The 20,119-nt window shown below is 49.8% G+C and overlaps 1 protein-coding gene across 2 annotated transcripts in view; it reads right to left on the bottom strand.

The window, feature by feature from the left end:
• Positions 1-20,119, bottom strand: part of Synj2 (synaptojanin 2) — an 87,034-nt gene that overhangs the window by 13,992 nt on the left and 52,923 nt on the right. For both annotated transcript variants that reach the window (XM_027939457.2, XM_027939459.2), the window contains exons 7-18: positions 17,739-17,835; positions 15,239-15,411; positions 13,707-13,788; positions 12,818-12,967; positions 12,579-12,744; positions 10,629-10,820; positions 8,240-8,321; positions 7,396-7,536; positions 5,023-5,215; positions 2,690-2,848; positions 1,305-1,461; positions 146-263 (exon numbers count right to left, since the gene is read on the bottom strand). In XM_027939457.2, the coding sequence (XP_027795258.2) occupies positions 146-263; positions 1,305-1,461; positions 2,690-2,848; positions 5,023-5,215; positions 7,396-7,536; positions 8,240-8,321; positions 10,629-10,820; positions 12,579-12,744; positions 12,818-12,967; positions 13,707-13,788; positions 15,239-15,411; positions 17,739-17,835 (1,710 nt within the window). The remainder of the gene's footprint in view (positions 1-145; positions 264-1,304; positions 1,462-2,689; positions 2,849-5,022; positions 5,216-7,395; positions 7,537-8,239; positions 8,322-10,628; positions 10,821-12,578; positions 12,745-12,817; positions 12,968-13,706; positions 13,789-15,238; positions 15,412-17,738; positions 17,836-20,119) is intronic.

Below are 20,119 nucleotides of genomic sequence, written 5' to 3' on the forward strand. Positions count from 1 at the left end.
TCACTCTCCCCATATGCCTGCGCGCTCGCTCGCTCGCGCTCTCTCTCTCTCACACACACACACACACACGCATGCGTACCTTTAGGGGGAGAGCATGTCTGCTCCCCCTGGGGAGGAAACACTACCTTCTCCTGTGAGAGCGTACCTGTGATCAGATGCTTGTAGCTCAGCTCGGCCATAGTACCTGAGGGTCCCGGGAGACCAGGTGTGTCTGACTTTGGTGTCTCCATCTAGATCATTGTCTAGAAGATTGAGTTCTCCAGCTACTCCCAGGGGGGTCCATTCAAGAGGCCCACATGTAACACAGAATCATATCACTATACATGAATGCAATTACAAACACCTGTAGCAGGATTCTCTGTCTCAAACCACCTCAAAGCTCAGGCTCATTCACTTTATCCCCTTGAACTTGAACCTGGGTTCAGGGTGTTTGGGGCCCTGAGGTTAAAGAAGTTCCTCACATGCAGGTTATCCTGAACAGTAATGACCATAGCCACCTACCACCCTCCCAGGTAGGTTAACTGTAAGCGTGGGGTGCAGCCATCCCTGCTGCCCAGTCCCCCCAACTCCTGCCAGGGCCCTGGAATTACAGGTGACCTGCAGCCATTCATATAGAGGCATGGAGACCAAGGAGCCAGGATTCACTCTAGACAGCCTCAGTGCCCTGGGGCCAAACGGATGTTCATAAACTTAACTGAAGGAATATTTATCTTTTTTATCGGAACGTGATTTCCTGGCCTTGAAAGCTCAGCAAACATCTCTCCCAAAATGTGGAGTTGTTTACAGGCGCTCTAACTTCAAGTAAACTTCAATTCCCAGTTGGGTAGTAATTAACTGTTCAAAACATACTTGGCAACTGATTGATTTAAAAAAACACTCTCATTTTTATTGTGTCTTGCTCGCGTTCAATTTGGAATAGAGGCTTTAAGGAGAAAAGAGCTTGGTCAAACAAAATGGGCCGGGCAAAGGGCCTGAGGGAGGGCGTGGGGAGGGGAGAGGGCCCTGATACTTCCCCCTCCTCCTTTCCCAAGACATCAGGCAGAGCGCAGGACAGAAGGAGGGATGGGGAGACCAGGACAGACCTTTTCACAGGTCACTATCTCCAGAAAGAGGCCAGAAGGGGGCTCCCTAAAGCTCGGCTTCCAAAAATCATTCTGGGATGATTTTTTTTGTCATTTGGGTTATTGAAAAACATGTGATTTGCAAGCAGTGGAATGCTGGATGAGTGAATGCATTTTTTTCCTTTACAGTGTTTATTGTCTGACCCCCCCCCACTGGCTCTTGAATGTGCACATCCTACTCACCTGTTTTATCAAAAGGACGCTTCTTCCTCCACCACAGTACCCTGTCTGTCCAGGCCGGGGTGCGGCATTTGTCACTGGTATCATAGGCAGCAGAGCCCACATCGTACTTATAGGTGGGTCCAAAGTTAATTGCTCCTTCGTGGAAGTCTTTAAAAATCTATTGGGAGAAAAAAAAAAAAAAAAAACAAACAAGACCACCTTTCAGTGAAAAAAAAAATGCACATTCCAGAATGTTCTAGTCCTAAAAACTAACAATCTGTCATATTTGCAAATTTGTCTTACACTAGACATTAGTGTGCTTTTCAGGTGGCTGAAATGCAATCCTCTATTCATCTTCCGGCGGACACACCGTCATGCTACCTTTGCTTCCCTCCCTTGTACCCTCCAGCCAGGCCTGCTCTCACCCCCCAAGAGTCAGGAGAAGAGCACAGGGTTTGTGTGTGCATCTGCACATCTCCAGACCCGCGCCTCACAAGGCCTGCGCCAGTTGGTGCTTGTTAAGTAAATGGACTGAGCCCACAGAAGCACTGAGAGAGCCCAGCTTCCCTCTCTGTTAAGCTCTGGATCTGGCCTTGTGCCCTGGGAAGGCCCCAGAGCAGCACTCACTCCCTCCCTCCCTCCCTCAAGTGCAGAGGGGAAGGAATGAGAATACGTAGGAGGAAGGAAAAGAAAACCTTGTCAAGGAAGTCTGGGGTGGCCACTCATCCACCCTCAGCAATCCACTCACTGACAGCGCCCTAGGCGAGAAGACAGAGCAAACCACAAAGAGTGCCGAGTCTTGCTTTTGGAGAGAGGCCTTAGCTGCCCTCTCCCCACATACTTCACCAGCTTCACTCTCAAAAGGCCAGTGGCATTCAGACGTATTTCCTCCTCTCCGCCTATCCAGCTAGGGAGCTAACAGACACAGGAATAGGAAACAGCATTCTCTGGAGAAGATAGATTTGGGATATCTGGAAGAACCAATGACAGGTTTTCTAGCTATTTCTTTTCTACTTATGCCATGGCCTAAAAGGTCCCTAAAATTGGCAAAGGTAAAGGAGGGAAGAGGAGACTTGCAGTCGGACCTTCTACCACTGGGTTAAATGCACTCAGGAGGCTCTTCTACAGAAGAACCTTGGGGTTTGAGAAGACACAGGACTCTGTGTGTGGCCAGCCAAAGCTCATTCAAGAGAGACAGAGTGTGTGTGAATGGATGCTCCTGTTTCCCTAATTTCCTAAGCCCCATGTGTTTTCTACAGTATCAGAAACACCATTAAACCCACTCGTAGAACTTAATTTGCTGAATATTATTATCAGTGCAGGCATTTAGTAGGATTCCATGTTGGAACAAAGATATTATTCCCATCAGAACAGCTGCCAAAAAAGACCTTAAAGTCACAACTTACTTTTCCACTTGATTTCTGCAGGTGTAGCTGATCAAATTCCAGAAGTTTCTTCCAGTCTTGGCGTTTAACAAAATAGAAGACTTCTTCATAAGTGAGATCAATCCGGTAGTTGAAATCGCCACACCAAAACACATAATCGTGAGAAAAAATGTTTCTCCCCTAAATTGTAAAGAAAATCATCATCGTTGTCTCCCATCCTCAAGGAAGGTGGAGGGGAGGGAATGGGGACGAGCAGAAGCTCTTTTCTTTAGATGGTTACTCTTAAGTTTTCCACTAGAGCCTTTCACTTTGACCAATCCCATGAACCTACTGAGGATTATACATGCCTCGCTTTTTTCTTTGCAGTAACAGTGCTTGAGTGTGTAGACAAAGCTCCAGCCTCAACAGGAAGCACAACTGTCAAGTGCAGTCCTGGGGATCAGGCCCTGCTCCTGTTGTCTGCACCACAGAAGCATTGGCCAAACGTCAGCGTCATGACAAGATGAAAGGAACTAGTGGAGGTGTCAAGAGTGCGGCTTCTAAAACCCCACAAACCACACCTTGGGGCTCTCCGCTCTTCTTGCCCCTCAGCACATCCTCCCCCAGTCATGTCCCGTGGCCTGCAGTCTCCAGCTCAGCCCTGGAGCCCTTCCCCAGTCAAAATGATGGCAGCTGCTGTGCAACAGCTGTCTACAAGGGCTGGGCTCTGTTCTGGTGTACCTCGTCCCTGCAGCAGCCCCTGTGCAGCAGGTTCCACTGGATCTTTTAGACTTAAAAAATTCAGCTAACACATGGTAAAGAAGAGACTGGAACCCAGATAGATCTGCCTCGCTCTAAAATTCATTTCTGTTCTCCCACTATGTGGTGTTCCTGCTCCTCCCACCCCATAGCGATCGCCTGAACAGAAGGTTAAGATGATCACAACCAAATAAAACGAGTGTCTAGACGGCCCTGTGCAACGGAACTTTCTGCAGTGATGGAAACATTCTCTCTGGAGCTGTCTAATGCTGGAACACTGGCTACAGGCCAGTGCACATTGAGCATTTTCAATGTGGTCAGTGCAAGTGATATTAATTTAAATAGTTATTGTGGCCAGTGACTATGGTATTGGGTACCAGCAGTACACAGAGTTAACTTATATATACCCTCAGTATTTCTATTGTTAAGGGGGAGAAAGAGCCATATTATAAACTCTTATTATTTGGAATGTGTCCCAAATATACTGTTTCGAAATGGTACTTTACAAGTGAGATGGGTTGGACCTTTTTTTAAAATTTTTTTTGCATTGCTGGAAACAGGGCTTTGCACATATTAGGTACATGCTCTTCTGCTGAGCTATGTCCTCAGCCCTGGAATTTTTTTTTAACCCTCCCCCCACACACACCCCAACTTGTTTTGTTTCTTCTTTAACTCAGAAATTAAAGGAATTTTTGCTTTGCATATTTGGGCAGCCCAGTCAATAAGATGCCAGTTTTAGGGGATCTGTTCTTGTAGAGAAGAGCTCTAAGACCCACCTAGCCTCTCTCAGATGCTGGAAAATTCCATGGCAACAGCTGAAATGTGCCCTCCCTTTAGGGAATAGGGGGGCTGTATATGCACCAGAATAAAGGGGAGTGTGGGAGGGAAAACATGAAAATTTGAACATAAAGTCCAGGAATGGGGATGTAGTTTAGCGGTAGAGCTTTTGCGTAGTGTGCTGACCCCTAGGTTCAATCTCCAGCAAAACACACACACACACACAGAGTCTCCAGCTTCAGCATAAACCCTCTGGCCCACCACTAGAGGACAGTGCATTATTGGCAACCTCAGGGCCAGTGTTATGATTCCTCGGTAATGATTTCCTGGATTTGGAAAAGGAAGTTCTTAATCCAGTAACAGAAGATGATTGTAGATCTCAAAAACACAATTTCTTTTCTTTTTGCTACTAGACCTAGGGCCTCATGCGAGCTAAGCACACACTACCACTGAGCTACATCCCCAGCCTCAAGGAAACTAAATCTTAAATTGTTTGGATTCAAATGTTCTTCACAAACTTGAACCAAGCATGGACACACTGGTTTTCCTTCCCCGTTCCATCACCCGAGGTAGAACACTGGAAAATGCACCTAAGGAAATCTAGGCTATCTAAATGTCCAGGAAATAGAGAAGGAAGTGACGGGACACTGCAGAGCTGGGCTCCTTGGGTGTCCCTCTATCACACTATCCCCCGTGTTCATCTCCCTCCCCCAGTATTACGCCCTGGGTCAGGGATGCTCCCTGTGGTTGTACCCCTCTCGCCAGGCTCCTGTCGGCAGCTCAGAAAGCCACACATGGCAAACAGAGCAGGAAAGCCCCCCTGCCAGTCCACCACTCACCGCAGGGAAGGAGAGCTTGTGGGTGATCTCCCTGTAGTCCTCGTTCCTCTCCTTCACCTGTGACTGCCCAGCTGTCAAGTGGCTGCAGATGAAGCAGAAGCTGGTGCTGTGGAACTGGAAGCGGATGCCCACGGCACCCTTGTTCCCTGCCTTTCCCCCCATGCCAGTCTTCACCGTGTCGATGGCCACGTCCCTGCAATAGAAAAGCAAGCACCTTCCATTGGCCTTGAAAAGTGTAAGCCTGTTTGGCCAGAGAAGAGCCTGCGTGAGGCCCCTGCTCTGAACCACGGCTCAGAGGTCTTCATCACATCCTCTGAAGCCAAGAACGCAGCAACCAGCGGCCATCACTGACTCCACGGCCAGGAGGCCGCTCCCTCTCAGTGCCGGTGGGCTGTGGAGCACCTTCGCCCTGGCTGGGCTCAGAGGAGCTCCGTACTCCACAAGCACCCCGTGGGCAGCAGACAGCACCCCTGCATCTGCCCCGGCTCTCCTGTCTCCCAGCCCCCCCACCACCACCCGCCCCACGCAGTTCTCATGTGAAGCACAGGAGGACTCCTCTGGGCTCTTGATGTGTCTCGAGAACACGGAAACAGCCAGTCCTTCAGGCCGGCCCGGAAGGTGGTGGCAAACTGGCTTCCCCACACACACACAGGCTCTGGCTTGCGTTACAAGGCCAACTCAGCGTCACACGAGTGGGCTTGCAGGACCTAGAACCACGGACCCCAAGCCAAGAGCGTGACGTCTCCACCACCATGCCACAGATGGGGGCCTACTGGTGCACCCCTACCTGGGAGGCAGCGGGAAGGGACAGGGGTGTGAGCGGACAGGCCTGAGGCCAAGGGCAGGAGACTGAGGAGGCAAGTGGGGGGAGCTCAAGCAGGGTCAAGGAGGTCAGCAAGTCCTCTACCCTGTTCCCGACTCATGGTTGATCGCTAGTCTTCACCCTGAACTTTCCTTTATTAGCCTTTTCCTATGAACTTGGGATACGGCCAAACTGCCCCCGTAACACTCTCAGAAGGGCAGGGACTTGAAACATTTCCTGAAGTTCTCCAAAGGGAATTATGAATACAGAGCCAGCCTTGTTCTTCCAGGGCCACCACAGGGAGTACCCATGGTCCTCCACCCAGAGGAGCCTGACTGGGTCTCATCCCACTTTAGTTGCTGAACCATTTGGGGGACTGGGTGTGAAACCCAGGAGCACTTTACCTCAGCTACATCCCCATCCCTTTTCGTTTTTTATGTATGGTTTCTTATTTTGAGACAGGGTCTCACTAAGTTGATGAGGGTCTCACTTAATCACTGAGGCTGGCTGTGGACTTACAACCCTCCTGCCTCAGCCTCCCGAGGTGCTGGGATTTCAGGTGTGTGCCACCACACCCGACTCTGTCCCACTTGACTTAGGATGAAGGCCCGCTAGCTGCCTGGTGTCAGCAACTAGAAGGGCTGCAGGAAATCCTAACGCCACGAAGGAGTCCAGGCAGCCGCGGGAGGCTGCCCAGAGCCGAGGGGGCCTTTCCTAAAGGAGATGCCTCGCCTAAGCCCTTGCCCTTCTTACACCACAAAGCTGTCACTCTGGAGAAATAATAATGAGAGCAGGAGACAGAAATGTGTTAAAGACAGGTTTAAACTTCCACCCAGGAGTTTACAAAATGGAGTAGTCAGCTCATGACCAGCGGGACATGGTCAACGTCCCAATTGGACGGGGGACACATCCTGTGTGCCTGGACTCAAAGACCCACTGTTTTTAAAATCTCTAGCCTATGTCTTCAAGGCCACCTAGCTCCCTCTAACCTTATCATGTAAACCTCTAGACTGACACCAGACACCGGTGGCCACCCTCCTTGGGAGCCCTCCCACTGCGGAGCTCTGCTTTGTTTCTATTCCTTTAATTAATCCTGTTATCTTGCTCTTCCCTTTGTGTCCATGGATCTCATTCATCGAATCACAAGACAAAGAACCAACACAGACCCTCCTGTCTTACAAAGGAGGTGAGACAGATTCCACTCAGAATTCATTCAAAAAGAGACCAAAGGCTTGGCATTTCCTGAGGAGTTACTCAGCCCTTGCTCAGACGTTTCCTGTCAGTAAAATGCCAACAAGAAACCCCTTCCTAGCCCAGCACTGATTCTGGGCGGTGCGGCTCCTCCTAAGAGGGCAGCTTCCTGAGCTGGGAGTTTCCTCTTGAGGCTTTTTAATTGCTAGACAATATCCTATTCAGCTTTTTCCTCGGGGGCCTTTGTTCCTTCCATTTATCCAGCTATGGCAGGTCCTGATCCCTGCTGTGGAAAGACCCAGGGAGGGCAGAGGAAATCACAGAACAAGAACCCCAGACTCACAGCCCCTCAGTCCCCAGGTGTTTATAGGTGTTCTTACCTGATGAACGGAACATGGTACGGACGTACAAAGATATACAGACAGACGCCCACTAGCTGTGCCGAGGTCAAGAGAATGTACCTATGCGAGCGTGAGATGGCTTTCTGCAGCTGCTCGCCCCACATCTTCCTGTTGGTGGTACTGGGGAAGAAAAGAAAGGAAGGGTGCTTGCTCTTCAGGGTGAGCCGAAGTGCATCTCCCACCTACCAACCCCGTGTGGTGTCGGGCCTGGCTTCCACCGGGGGACTGGCTCTATATTTTCAATTGTGCCTTACACATCACAGTGGCACCTTCCTCAACCCAACACCCAGCCCAGGACCTTCTCATGAGAGCTCCACAGTGTTGGTTTATTTGTTTAGAATAGTTACTTGAAATATAATCGGGTCCTTTGTTTGGGGGCAGGGGCACGGGGGGGAGGGGGGGATTCTAACTGCTCTATGCCAAATGCTAATCCAGCAGTCTGGGGCCCTTCCTTTGTGCCTGGCACAGAGTACCTCCTCCTGACACTCACACTTTCTCATCTCTCCCCAGAAAATGTGAATCAGCTGCCCTCCCTGCCCTGCCCTCTAGGCTCACCCACGTGGCTCCCAGGCTGTGTGAATCGGCTTCACCACAGAGCCCAGGAGCACCTCAGAAAACACAGTGACACCAGCCCTTCCTTCCCTTTACTTACTCAGTAGGGATGGAGGCAGGGGGTAGTGCACCTGTGCGAGTGTAGAAAAGGAGTCTAGCCAGAAGTTACCACACAGTCGAGGTCACAGGCTGGCCCTAGAAGACCTTGGGGCTCTGCTCCCCACCAGACACCTGGCTCAGGGTTACCCTGCCCCCCACACGCAACCCTTACCTGGCATTGACAATATTCCCTGCACTCAGCTCCACCATCTCTTCAAACCCCACGGCATACACGTCAGTAGGGCTGCTGTCATCTGGGGACAAGGCAGGAAATGAAGGAAATGAGAACCACCAGGTCCTGCTTTCCTGGTTCACGAGGCTCCCCATTTCCCTCCTCAGGGCCACACCACCTACTGCAGGGGCCCACTCACCCGACCCTTCTGGGGCACCAGCCTCTAGAACCCACTCTCCCCTCCTCTATGCTTCTAGCCCACATCACACGTGGCCCTTCCTTATGTATGTCCCAGGGTGTGGCACCAATCTCTCTGAACCTGTTTCTTTCTCAACAAAAGTGACCAGATGTTATTAAGAGTAAATCAAATAACTTCAGTAAAATACCTGACCCTCCTGCTAAGTGTCGAGGGCATGCCCTCCAAGCCAGACCCTGAAGTGGCTGAGGGGTCACACTGCCTCATGTTTAGTTTGTGCTTCCCAAGTACTTTCATAGCACTGGGCACAGCATCACCCAGCTAATGTGTGACCAACATGGTCCCTTCCACGGGGACCATTATCTGGGTCTAGCCCGGGGTGGGTGCTGTGCTGCTTGGGAACCATTCTGACGGGACCTGCCACAAAAACCCTGGCTTACACTGATGCTTGCATTCACTGACGCTCCCCAGTCACGCCCTCTGGTACTCAGGTACTGAAGCCATCAAACCCAGACACGGTTCCTGCTGCAGAGCGTGAGGCGCCTCTGCCAGGGCTCCTGCAGGAGGAAGTGGCCTCTACTGGGAGAGGCCAACAGGCTCCCCACTTCCTGCTCTGCAGCCCCATGAGCACTGGCACTTCCAGCTGAGCTGGTGTAAAACATGAAGCTGCTACTGCTGCTTTTTTCTCTTTTTAAAAGGAAACACCACCTATCCTTTGACCTGGCTAGCAACAGAAGTTCAGCTCCATCCTTCTCCTGAACTTGGTGGCTTTCCAATGGGCCCACTACTGTCCACCTCAATAAAATATCCTGGCAAAGCAACCACCAACTTGCTGTAACTACCCACTTGTCCTCCAGGCAGGAGGAGGGTTGCTGTGGTACCAGGAAGGGGCTTTTCTCAGCAAGGTAGGGCTGACCAGCCCCAGCACTTGCCAGGCTGTCCTGTGGAGTTCAGATGGCTTCTGGACACACCACTTGTGCCAATATGGGCCACCCCCAATAAGAGAATCCAGGGGCCCTGACTGTGGACACTTGCTCCCAGGCAGACAAGAGGGTGTGAATGGCAGGACGGGATGTACATAAGGACAGGTCATCCCAGGCAAAGACCTGGTCAGGAGCCTCTTTCCAAGTCCAAGGATGTGGAAATAAGCAAGGCCCCTGAGTTAACAGTGATTGGACAAAAGTCATTTAAGTCTTCAAACCTTGAGTTTTGAGGGCACTTAATAGGATCTTGCATGATAGATAATTTGTCAAGTTTGGAATTATTTTATTCTCAAAAAGTACACAAATTCATAATTACTTAAAAGTGGATGGATATTGCAGGCAGAGGATTACTTATCTGAATTAGTTGAAGCCAAAGTGCTTCAGATTTTAGATTCTGGAATATTTCCACATGCATAATGAGGTATCTTAGGGATGCGACCCAAGCGTAAACATGAAATTCATTCATTTTATTTTATACATTCATTTATTTTTTTTTGTTGGTACTGGGGATTGAACCCAGGGGTGCTCTACTACTGAGTTCCACCTCCAGCCCCTTTTACTTTTTATTTTGAGATAGGATCTCACTGTTGCTGAGGCTGGCCTTGAACTTGTGATCCTCCTGCTTCAGTCTCCGAGTTGCTGGGATTACAGGCGTGCACCTCTGTGACTGGCTCATTTGTTTTACATACACCTTGTTTCCTAACCTGAAGTCAATTTTATACATTTTTAGTGCAGCTATGTTTTAACTGTGACCCATCACAGGAGTGGAAGTTTCTACTTGATGTCTCGTCGGTGCTCAAAGTTTCAAATATCGGAGTATTTTTATTTCAGGTTTTAGATTGGGGATGCCCAACCTCGAGTTGGCTGGGGGAAAGGCAGGGATGAGACATTTATTTTCAGGCAGCAGCAACATCAAGTGCAGGTCTGGCTCTAGCAGCTCCCAACAGCAGCACTACCCTAGAGGCCCCATCTCCTGACAAAATTCTAATGACTGAAACCTAAGACATCTTTGCACATGAAGAGAAGAGAGACCTACCGTGATAACTCCCCAGTCAGTAGGGAAAGGGGTCACATGGTTAATTTGCTAGGCAATATCCTAGAAGGTGCTTTCAAACATCTTAAAAGTGAAAAAGGCAAATAACAATTTCTCCCAGGCAACGGCTATTTAAAAAGTCCAGCCTGACATGGCAGGTTCCGTGGAATGCCTCACCCTGGATGTCGGCAGCCCCGGAGAGCTGGGGCGCGTCCAGCAGCCAGTCTGTGAGCTCTGCTGTCCCCAGGAGGTTGCTGCGAAACTGCTTCCCTCCATTCACGTTCCAGGTCCCCACGGCGACTTGGATCCGCTTGAAGTTGGTGAATTCTGACTGACGTTCTGTCATAGCTCTTAGGATCCTGGGGGTCACTGTTAGGAGGCATGAAAAGTCACCTTTCTCTGCAGCCCAGACCTCAGGCATCCTCCAGGATTACAGGAGGGGCTCTCTGCAGAGAAGCAGGCAGTTCCAGAGCTTGAACACAAGGACCTCGCATGCTACCCAGGGAGGGGATGAAAGACCAAAGACACCCTATCTGTTCTGCAACACAGTGCAAAAAAATTCACCCTCCACACCCTTCCCCAATGAGATCCACAGAGGGACATCAGGTCACAGGGAATCTCAGACACGATGGGAAAAGTCTCATCAGCACTCAATCCATGATCCCACAGAAGAACAAGGCACAGATTTCAAGCAAGGGAACACTGCAGTGTACCATATAATTGTACACACACACACACACACACACAATTAATCAATCAATCTTTACATATATAACTTGAAATGTCTTCCCCAAACCCCATCTTTGCATTTTCTACCTTTCATCCTGCATAACTGGTGTGTGAAAGGTGTGTGCGAAAGGCTCTGTTTTATTGTTCTTTTGACCTTAAATTTAAGGCATTAAAAAATCATGACATCATAATGTCTCCATGCTCTAGAGAACCAAAATAGATCCAGTTTTTACACTAGTGACTGGATTCCGATCCCGTTGGTCTTGCTGCTGGATGACCTGTGCTCTGCCACCTGGTGCTTTGCTCAGCTTCTTCCAAGAAGATTGATATCTAGAGCAGAAACTAAGCATCACCCTGGCTGTCAAGAGCCAAACAAGTGGCCCATAATGTAGAAGGGTAAGAGTAGAAAACACTTGGGAAGCCGCTTTGAATGTGGGCACTTCTCTTTCAAAAACACCAAGAATTTCCAAAATAAAACTTAAACGTTTTTATGAGAAAAAAAATGCCGGGTCTCCCCTTTTTTGTAAGACCTATAAATTTCCCAGGCTCCAGGGAATAAGAGGTCTTTTTTAATTTCCCCAAAGGAACTTCCAGCTATTGATGGACTTCTGTCAGTTTTGCCAAAACTGGATGTGTCCTCCCCACCCAGAAATGGACGGGGTCCTCTCCTCTATTTCAATAGGGCTTTGGGCCAGAAGAGGACAGGCCAGGTTCACAGGAAGCTCCCTGGGCCACACGACACTTGTCAAGGGCACCAAGCATTCAGGCCACTGAGGAAGTTTCTGGAGTGAATTAGAATTTAGAGACACTGACTTCAGAACAGTATAGATGCACAGAGCCCTGCCATTTCCTTCCCTCCTCTTGATGTAGAACACAGTCCAGTTGAGAAAGTGGAAGAGACCAGAAGGCACAGGCTACTAGGAAGTAACTACCCTCTATCACCACAGGTTCGCATCAGATCTATCCAACATATTCAATCCATGGATGGAAAATACTTGAAAAAAACTGCATAAACAATAAACATGTGGACTTTAAAATTGCCATGTTCCCTTAAACGATACAGTGTAACAAGTATTTAAATAGCAGTTATATTGTATCAGGTATAAGTAATCTAGAGATTAAATATATGGTATGATGCCCACGGGTTATATACAAAGACTTTACATTATATGTGTGTATACATGTGTGTATATATACATATATGATGCTTAGGTCAACTGGTCAGATCAAGATACCACAGGTCAGAGGCCAGAAGTTCTGGATGAGTCTGTCACCCGCCATCTTGGATTACATGGTGCAGGCAGTGGGGCTGGTTAACTTTACCCACAAACGCCAACTGCTCTGATGCAGCGTAAGGGCCATGGACACCCCTATGCAGGCAGAGTGAGAACTCATTACCCAGGAGGGCCGCGTTGTCCAGGAGCATCCTTCCTTTGTCTGTTGACTCCTCATTGTAGACATCTCCAACCACCAGCAGCTTGATGGCCTCCTGCTTCACCCCATCAAAAAAGTTGGACTGGATGGTGCGAGACACAGACCGGGCCCCATCTTTCAGCTTCCCTACCTGTGTGAGCCAAAACCCAGGTGTGAGAGGGGTCCATGAGGTTCCCCTCCCTCTCCACCTGGCCGGCTCCTACCTTGGCCTTCCCTTCCAGGGCCCTACTGCCCGTGAACACCTTGCTCAGGCTGTGCCCATTCAGAGACCACATGGCTTTAAAGGACTCCACAAAGCGGTCAACAATGGGTTTTGAATTCAGCCCTAGGCTCTCGAGCTGCAGATGAAGGACCTGGGGAAGAAATAAAGGACAGCCATCACTGACTATCTAGAGGGACCATCCCCACCCTCTTCCCTGTGAGCTCCTTATTCAACAGACTGCAGATGTTCTGGGCCCTCCAGAGAATAAGAAGCTCTTGCTGCAGAGAATATGGCTCCCCACCCCAACTCCAACTTTATTCAGATGATCCACCCAATCTCTCCTGACCCCCAGATACATAAACACCCACCACCACTGCCGGAGGGCTGGACAGATAGCAGTAGTAGTCACAGATGGCATGGACTCCACCTCCTTCCTCCCAGGACATAGCTGAGAGAGGTCAGCCAGCCAGCTGGGGCCATGCAGACAGATGTGTCCCTCCCCAGGCCTCAGATCCAGCCTCACAGTGCCCTGGCCCAGTGGTGTATTCGTGATAGTCATGATCAAGAACTACTACTTCCCAAGGGTGTCTGGAGCCTTTGGACAACCATGTCTGGAATGTACCTGGAAAACGTATGAAGAAGTGTGCCTGTTGGGCTGGGGGTGGGGCTCAGTGGTGGAATGTTTGCCTAGCACACATGGGTTCCGTCCCAGGCACTGGGGGTGGGGTAGAGACCATGACATAAGAAGGCACAGAGTGGCACAGGCAAGCAGCCAACCAGAGAACCCCATTGTTGGAAAGTCACCAGTGGTATCACCCCCATCTTGCAGCTGAAGGCCCAGACTGCCCCACTGAAGGCACAGGACATGACACAGATGGCCCAAAACTCACCTCAAGTGCGATGAAGCTCTGCACGGTGTTGGTTCGGTCCAGGCAGTCAAGACAGTTCATCCGCAAAGTGCCTTTCTGAAAACTGAGGACAACAGGAAGAGATGGGAACAGTCGTGAGATGTGTAACAGCCATAGCACCGTGGCAAGTCTACCACTTCCAAGGAGACCTGTTCTAGGAGAAGACCCCTCAATGAACCACTAGCACCCCCAAGTATGGGTTCTAAGGGACCCCCATACCGAGAGATGGCAAACAGACCCCAGGACACTCTCTGCAGCCCATATCCCTGGATCATCCTAAGTACACCCAGTTCTTGCTATGCACAGTGGTGATATAAGGTGCTGTGGATAATTATAAAATTGCATGAATGTAAAATTAGCAAGTACTGATTTAAGCATGGCTCTTGGAGAAGTGCAATTAGGTTTCTGCAAGCCTCTGGCCACATGTCATCAACTCATCAACACATGACCTTTTTTATGTGTTTGTTTAAAGCACCTTACTGAAATATATACAGATAGCCTCTGACTCAGGATGTCCCACCAAATGATTTTTATGTGGGTTAACTGGAGTATTAAATGCAGCACTGACTTGATATTTTTGACATATTAAGTTCAAATGTAAGTTCTATGTTATCAGGACACAACCCCACATAATTCAAGTCTGTATGTTGCTGCTTTGTTAACACCAGTCTCACAGCCTAGTGTCCATAACCCTGACCCATAGCTGAAGAAGCTCGTCTAACGTGCATTCTCTCTGGAAGGCACATCACTGCCTTCTTGTGCTTAGAATGCTTCAGTACCATCCCTGAGGGCCACGTTAAACAGTGAAATCACCAGCAAAAGGCAAGAAAATATGAAAAACATGGCACTAAGGAGTGGAAAGGACCCTTGTTTATGGTCTAAGGGCGGAGCAAGAAGTCAGAGCCCTGCCTCCTTTGACCTCACTGGGAACATGCATGTTGGATGACAAATTTTCACGTGCTTTGCACGTCTGCCAATGATCACAAAGTGCCATGACTAAAATTCTTGGGTCACAAGTAAGTTTTAGCAAGTAGGGGAATTCTCAAATATGTGATCTGCGAATAATGAGGATCGATTTATGTGATGTGAAGAAACCAGACTTCCTTTTTCTCTCAGCCCTGAACAGGGTGACCCATAGCTCAGTGTCCTTGGGCATCGTGGTTTAAACCAAGCTGTCCACTGAGAGTGGTGACAGTTCCCCCTTGCTCTCACAAGTACTTGTCATGGTGGGGTAAGTCACATGGTCATCTGAGCCCAACATTTTATATAGACAGTCCTTAGGATGTTTCTTTTTCTAGAAACCATGGTTTACCATCTACTCCCTGAACTCCTTAGCGGGACTCTGAATGCAGGAAGAAGACGGAAGCCCACGATGCCCCCACATCATGGAGCTCACGACCCAGGAAACTAGTCAAGCTTTGAGGGAAGGAAACACCTCAAGGAGGGGGCACCTCCCAGAGAGCCACAGCGGACTCCTCACCCGGCAGAAGGCGATGCTGGCAGGCGAGACTCACCGTGGACTTACATTCTCGCCCTTGGTGAACACATCAAAGTCATCCCAATGTAGCTTTAACTGAGGCCTCAACAGGTTCTCCAATTTCTCTAGCTTCCCGCCTTTGGCAAACTGATGGAAGTCAAAATTGATCATAGGCGTGTCGCCAGCATGGCAAGAGGCCCAGAGCAACTTCTGAAAAGGAAAGGGGAGGGCAGTGAGGAGACGGAGCAGGGACAGCCACCTTCCTCCTGCAGCCCACATGTGGCCAACCAGTCACCCTTCTAGAGGCACGGGCTGGCACCGAGGCTTGTGGAAGACCGAGGGGTTGCTCAGCCTGACCCCCAAAGGGAAGCACAGTCAAAAGCCCTGGGAGACAGAAACTCCAAAGAACAGCTTGCCTGCACCAGGGCAGAAGTTCCCCCTTGAGCAAAAGAGGCCGGAGCAGGGGTTGCTCCCTGGGGACATCCCACTCCTGCAGGGCTCTTGGAGGGCACAGGTGAGGGAAGGGTTGCTCTGTTCTTCAGGGGGCCCAAGTGCGCTGGCCCTCAGGAAGAGCAGCAAGTAGTAGGCTGTGGAGCTCATAATCCAGTTCCCGTTGCCCTGGTAACCAGCCCCATCCTAACAGGCACCAGCCCCAGTGGGTAGGCTCTGCAGTCTCCAGGCTGAGGTGGCCAGTAGGACACAGACCTGTGAAACCTTAGGATGAAGCAGATGAGTGGTCAGGAACCCACCTGGCCCAGGCACATGCCAGCAACGGGGTGAAGCGGAGGACCAGGGGTGAAGCACAGCCTGGGCTGCTCGCAGAGACCTTCCTTCCCCAAGGCTTCCCTGGCCCGGGAACTCCTCACCCCAGGGTCCAGTATAGACTGGCTGCCTTCCCAGGCCACCCACCTCTGGGCCTCACTGCACCTGCACTGTGTGGCTTCAGATCAGATCAGACCAGTGTCTGCCCAGCCAGGGGTCCTGAGGACTTTGAAGGACCTGAAGGACTTTGGGTCATTTCAACTAGCCAGAATATAAACCAATACATGGTGCCATCATCCAGGAAGTCTTACTTGGAAGAAAATCTGTGGAACAAACAGTGGGCTGTTTGGTAGCTTAGGGCTTTACCTTCTGGAGCCAGCTTCTTGTCCAGCTGTTGACTGATAACCACTGAGTCCTGGCTGCCTGCCTGAGCAATGGCCTCAGTCTGGTTGAGGGACTCCCTAGGGCCACGACCCAGGTCTTCAGTTGGAGTGCTGCCTTTTCCTCCAGGCCGAGGGACCTGCCCTCCTGACCTGGGCCATCTCCTGTCCTCTGGTTTACAAAATAGGCCTTGGCCTCAGTGTCAGGGCCATGGCCACCAGTTGCCGGGGGAGCGCTGAGGACATCTTTCTTCATAGCTCAAGGCAGAAAAGGGAAAGGGATTGGGGTTTGTTTTCCTTGCCCCCAGCCTTTTCTTAAAATAAGCAGCCAGCAATGCTGCCAAGTGGGTGGGTGGGGAGAGATTTCTTGAGCCTGTTGCTCATAGCAACAATCCAAACAGGAAAAGCAGGTCTGGCCAGATAAAACTGGTAACCAGGAAGTCCCTGCTCCAAGCATAGGGTTTTTCTCTATAGAGGGACATGAGCACTCCAGCTCGGTGTGGCTTCCTCCAGTCATGGGTCAAAGTGCCAGAAGAGGCCGCAGAGGTCATTGTCATCCCTGCCGAGACGCCTGTAAGCTCTCTCAGGGACCTCCTTGACCTTCAAACAACCAGAGTCTTTCTCCACTAAGCAGGGGCCATGGGAGTCTGGGCCAGGAACGAGGAGGCCACCATAGCTCATTCTGGAGTCTTCCATGGTTGACTGCAAGCTCACAGGGAGACCTGGGTGGAGTCACCTCCTACTACCACTTCCTCACTCAATCCAGGATCTGCCCTCCCCTGATCCAGGCACCAGAAAGTGGAAAGAGCCTGCGGGAGGCGGCACCCAGCTTCCATGGCAGGCCAAATGAAAGGGAGAGACGTGAGGGCCACCTGGCCAGCAGAGGGCGGCATCCTGCTTGGAACCCAGCTGGGCTCTGAAGAGCAGGTGAGGCCACTAGTTTCTGGGGGAGCGCTGAGGACATCCTTTCTTCAGAGCTCAAGGCAGAAAAGGGAAAGGGGTTGGGGTTGGTGGGAAAGCCTCAGGAGGCGCCATTCAGCCACTGGGCTCCCTTCACCCTGCCTGCACTAAAGAGCCACCCCTCAAGAGAGCAGAAGGCATCAGGGAAAGCAGCTTTGGGGAGCTCAGGGAAATGGAGCTTTGTTTGGACTTTAAGCAAATTCTCTCAACCCCCAACTCGAAAAAAATGAGACTTAATGCATCAGGAGCCCCAGGCAGCCAGCACTGCCCTGCTCGGTGTTGTGGGAAAATCTAAGGACGCCATCCACAGGGCTCAGGGCCCACAGGAGCCCTCCTGGAAGCCTTGGAGATGCCGCTGTGCCTCAGGGCTCTGTCACCTGACAGGCCCTGCCAGTCTCCCGACCCAGGTGAGGAAAAGTCAGTGTTAGGTGTTACCTTAAAGGCCCTGTTGAGCACCTCCTCTCCGCCTCTGCTCCCCAGCAGGTTCACGACCACCTGCTTCCCGTACTGCTCCTTCAGAAGTACCATGTGCCTGCAAGAGAGCAGGTGGATGGTGATGCTGTGACACCCGGGTCCAGACTGGCTCATCTGGCACCTCAAGGAAGAGGTGCAGAAGGGACAGCACTTGGGGCTGGGGATATGGCTCAGTTGGTAGAGCGTTTGCCTAGCATGCACAAGTCCCTGGGTTCAATCCCCAGCACCACGAAAAAAAAGAGAAAGTTTTCCTTTACATAGTCGTGGCCGAGTGGTTAAAGCGATGGACTAGAAGGGACAGCACTCTCAGGGTCAGAGGTCCAGAACCAGTCATGCCACTGACCCAGAGTGTGGAAAAATGAGCCACACCCTCCCAGCCACCCACTCTGTTTATTCGAAACTCCACCCATGGAAACAGGTCTGTCAGCGCCTGTCTGCATGGAAGTTTTGGGCCAGGAATGGCACACACAGCACCTCAGGCTTCTATAAGGCGGCCAGGTGGGCCTCTCTATAAACCATCACCATTCTGTCCACAGCCAACCCACAGCCATGGTCTTGTGAATACAATATGTATAGATTGAAAAAAAAAAAAAATGGGGCCATACTGTATTGCCTAGACTGGCCTCAAACTTGCAATCCTTCAGTTCCAGCCTCTCCAGTAGCTGGGATTACAGCGTGTACCGCTACGCTCAGCTCTGAAATTAACCTATTTTACCTGGCACTGACCCTTAAGACTACACACTCTGGCCAGTGAGCCCTCAACAGCAGTATTTAGCTCTCCTCAGTTCTGCATTTCATTATATTGAACCAAAACAAGAAGGTACAAGAAGTCTTGCAGGCTCTAGAAAAATATTCCTACATCAGAGACTTTTTAAATGTGCATGTTGAAATATTAGGGAGAGACTCCAATATTATCCTTTCTTGCCAACTTGTTAAAAGTAACTGTAGGGCTGGTGTTGTGGCTCAGTGGTAGAGCACTTGCCTAGCACGTGCGAGGCCCTGGGTTGAGCCTCAGCACCATATAAAAAATAAATAAATAATAAAATTGTGTCCAACTACAACTAAAAAGTAAATATTAAAAAAAAAAAAAAACTGGGACTGGGGCTGGGGCTCAGCGGTAGCGCATTTGCCTGGCATGTGTGAGGCATTGGGTTTGAGTCTCAGCACCGCTTATAAATACATAAATAAGATAAAGGCCTACCGACAACTAAAAAAAAAAAATTGAAAAAAGTAACTGTTAATGTTAGAAATGCTTAAGTGCTTTTTTTTAAAGATATAGGGGAAAGATGCAATGTAAAAATTAGACATAAAATTGTAACTTAATAGTGAGGTCTTGGGCTGGGGGTGTAGCTCAGTGGTAGAGCACTTACCTAGAATGTGTTTCATTCTTAGCACCACATATAAATAAATTAAAAAAATAAAAGTCCATCAACAATTAAACAATATTTTTTAAAAAGTGAGATCTTTATGCCTAAATATAGAAAGAAAAAAAAAAAAACAGAAGAAATACACCATTATGTTAAAGGGATGGAGTGTTACATGATTTAAATTTTTTTTTCTTTAAACATTTTTCTCTTTCCCCCAATGTCTACAATGGCATGTTTCTTTTATAAACAGAACTTAAACAAAAAAAGATCACAAAAGAACCATTTTTAGCTCAAAGAAAAAGTATTCCCTTGTAAACTTTGAGGGACAACAAGTTGGAGTAAAAAGAATATGCGTTTTGAAGAGGATCTTTAGGTTTGGATTTGTCTGCTAACTTGCTGAGTTAAGGATGAGTCCCTCCTGGGTTCCAGTCTCTGCTTGGAGGAACTCCCTAGGAGTCCTGCTCCTGACAGCCCCGGGATGGGGCAGGAGGAAATGGGATGCATGTGGCTCACCAGCTCAGGGATCTGCCCAGAGAAGGTGGATCCCGTCCAGAGGTCTGACGTGAGGGCTCTGCCTCTGGCGAGAAAGGCCGAGCTGCCAGCTCTGAGGGTTGGTCCCTGGGTGACAGGAGGAAGCCCTCCACAGCCACACCCCACATGTAGCTGATGAGAAGTCAGGCTGCTGCCTCGTCTCCATCTGTGCCTACTTCCCAACTGGTTCCAAATTCCAGGGTTGGAAGAGAAACTCTTACTTGTTATTCCTCCTATATCCTGTCACACCCCCCCCCCACCTTCCTGGATCGCATTATGCGCCCTCCATCTGCACAACTGGTGCAGGGAAAAAGGTCTGAGAGGAGAGCGAGTGACAAGGACAGTGCTCAGTATGTGGAAGTCGGCTTTTCCTTCCTCCCGTTCAATCTAAAAATAAGACGATATTACTGTTGTTGATAAAGGGTGTTTTCCACTGACTCGGGG

This window comes from Marmota flaviventris, chromosome 6 (genome assembly GCF_047511675.1).
Source record: "Marmota flaviventris isolate mMarFla1 chromosome 6, mMarFla1.hap1, whole genome shotgun sequence".
Lineage (NCBI taxonomy): Eukaryota > Metazoa > Chordata > Mammalia > Rodentia > Sciuridae > Marmota > Marmota flaviventris.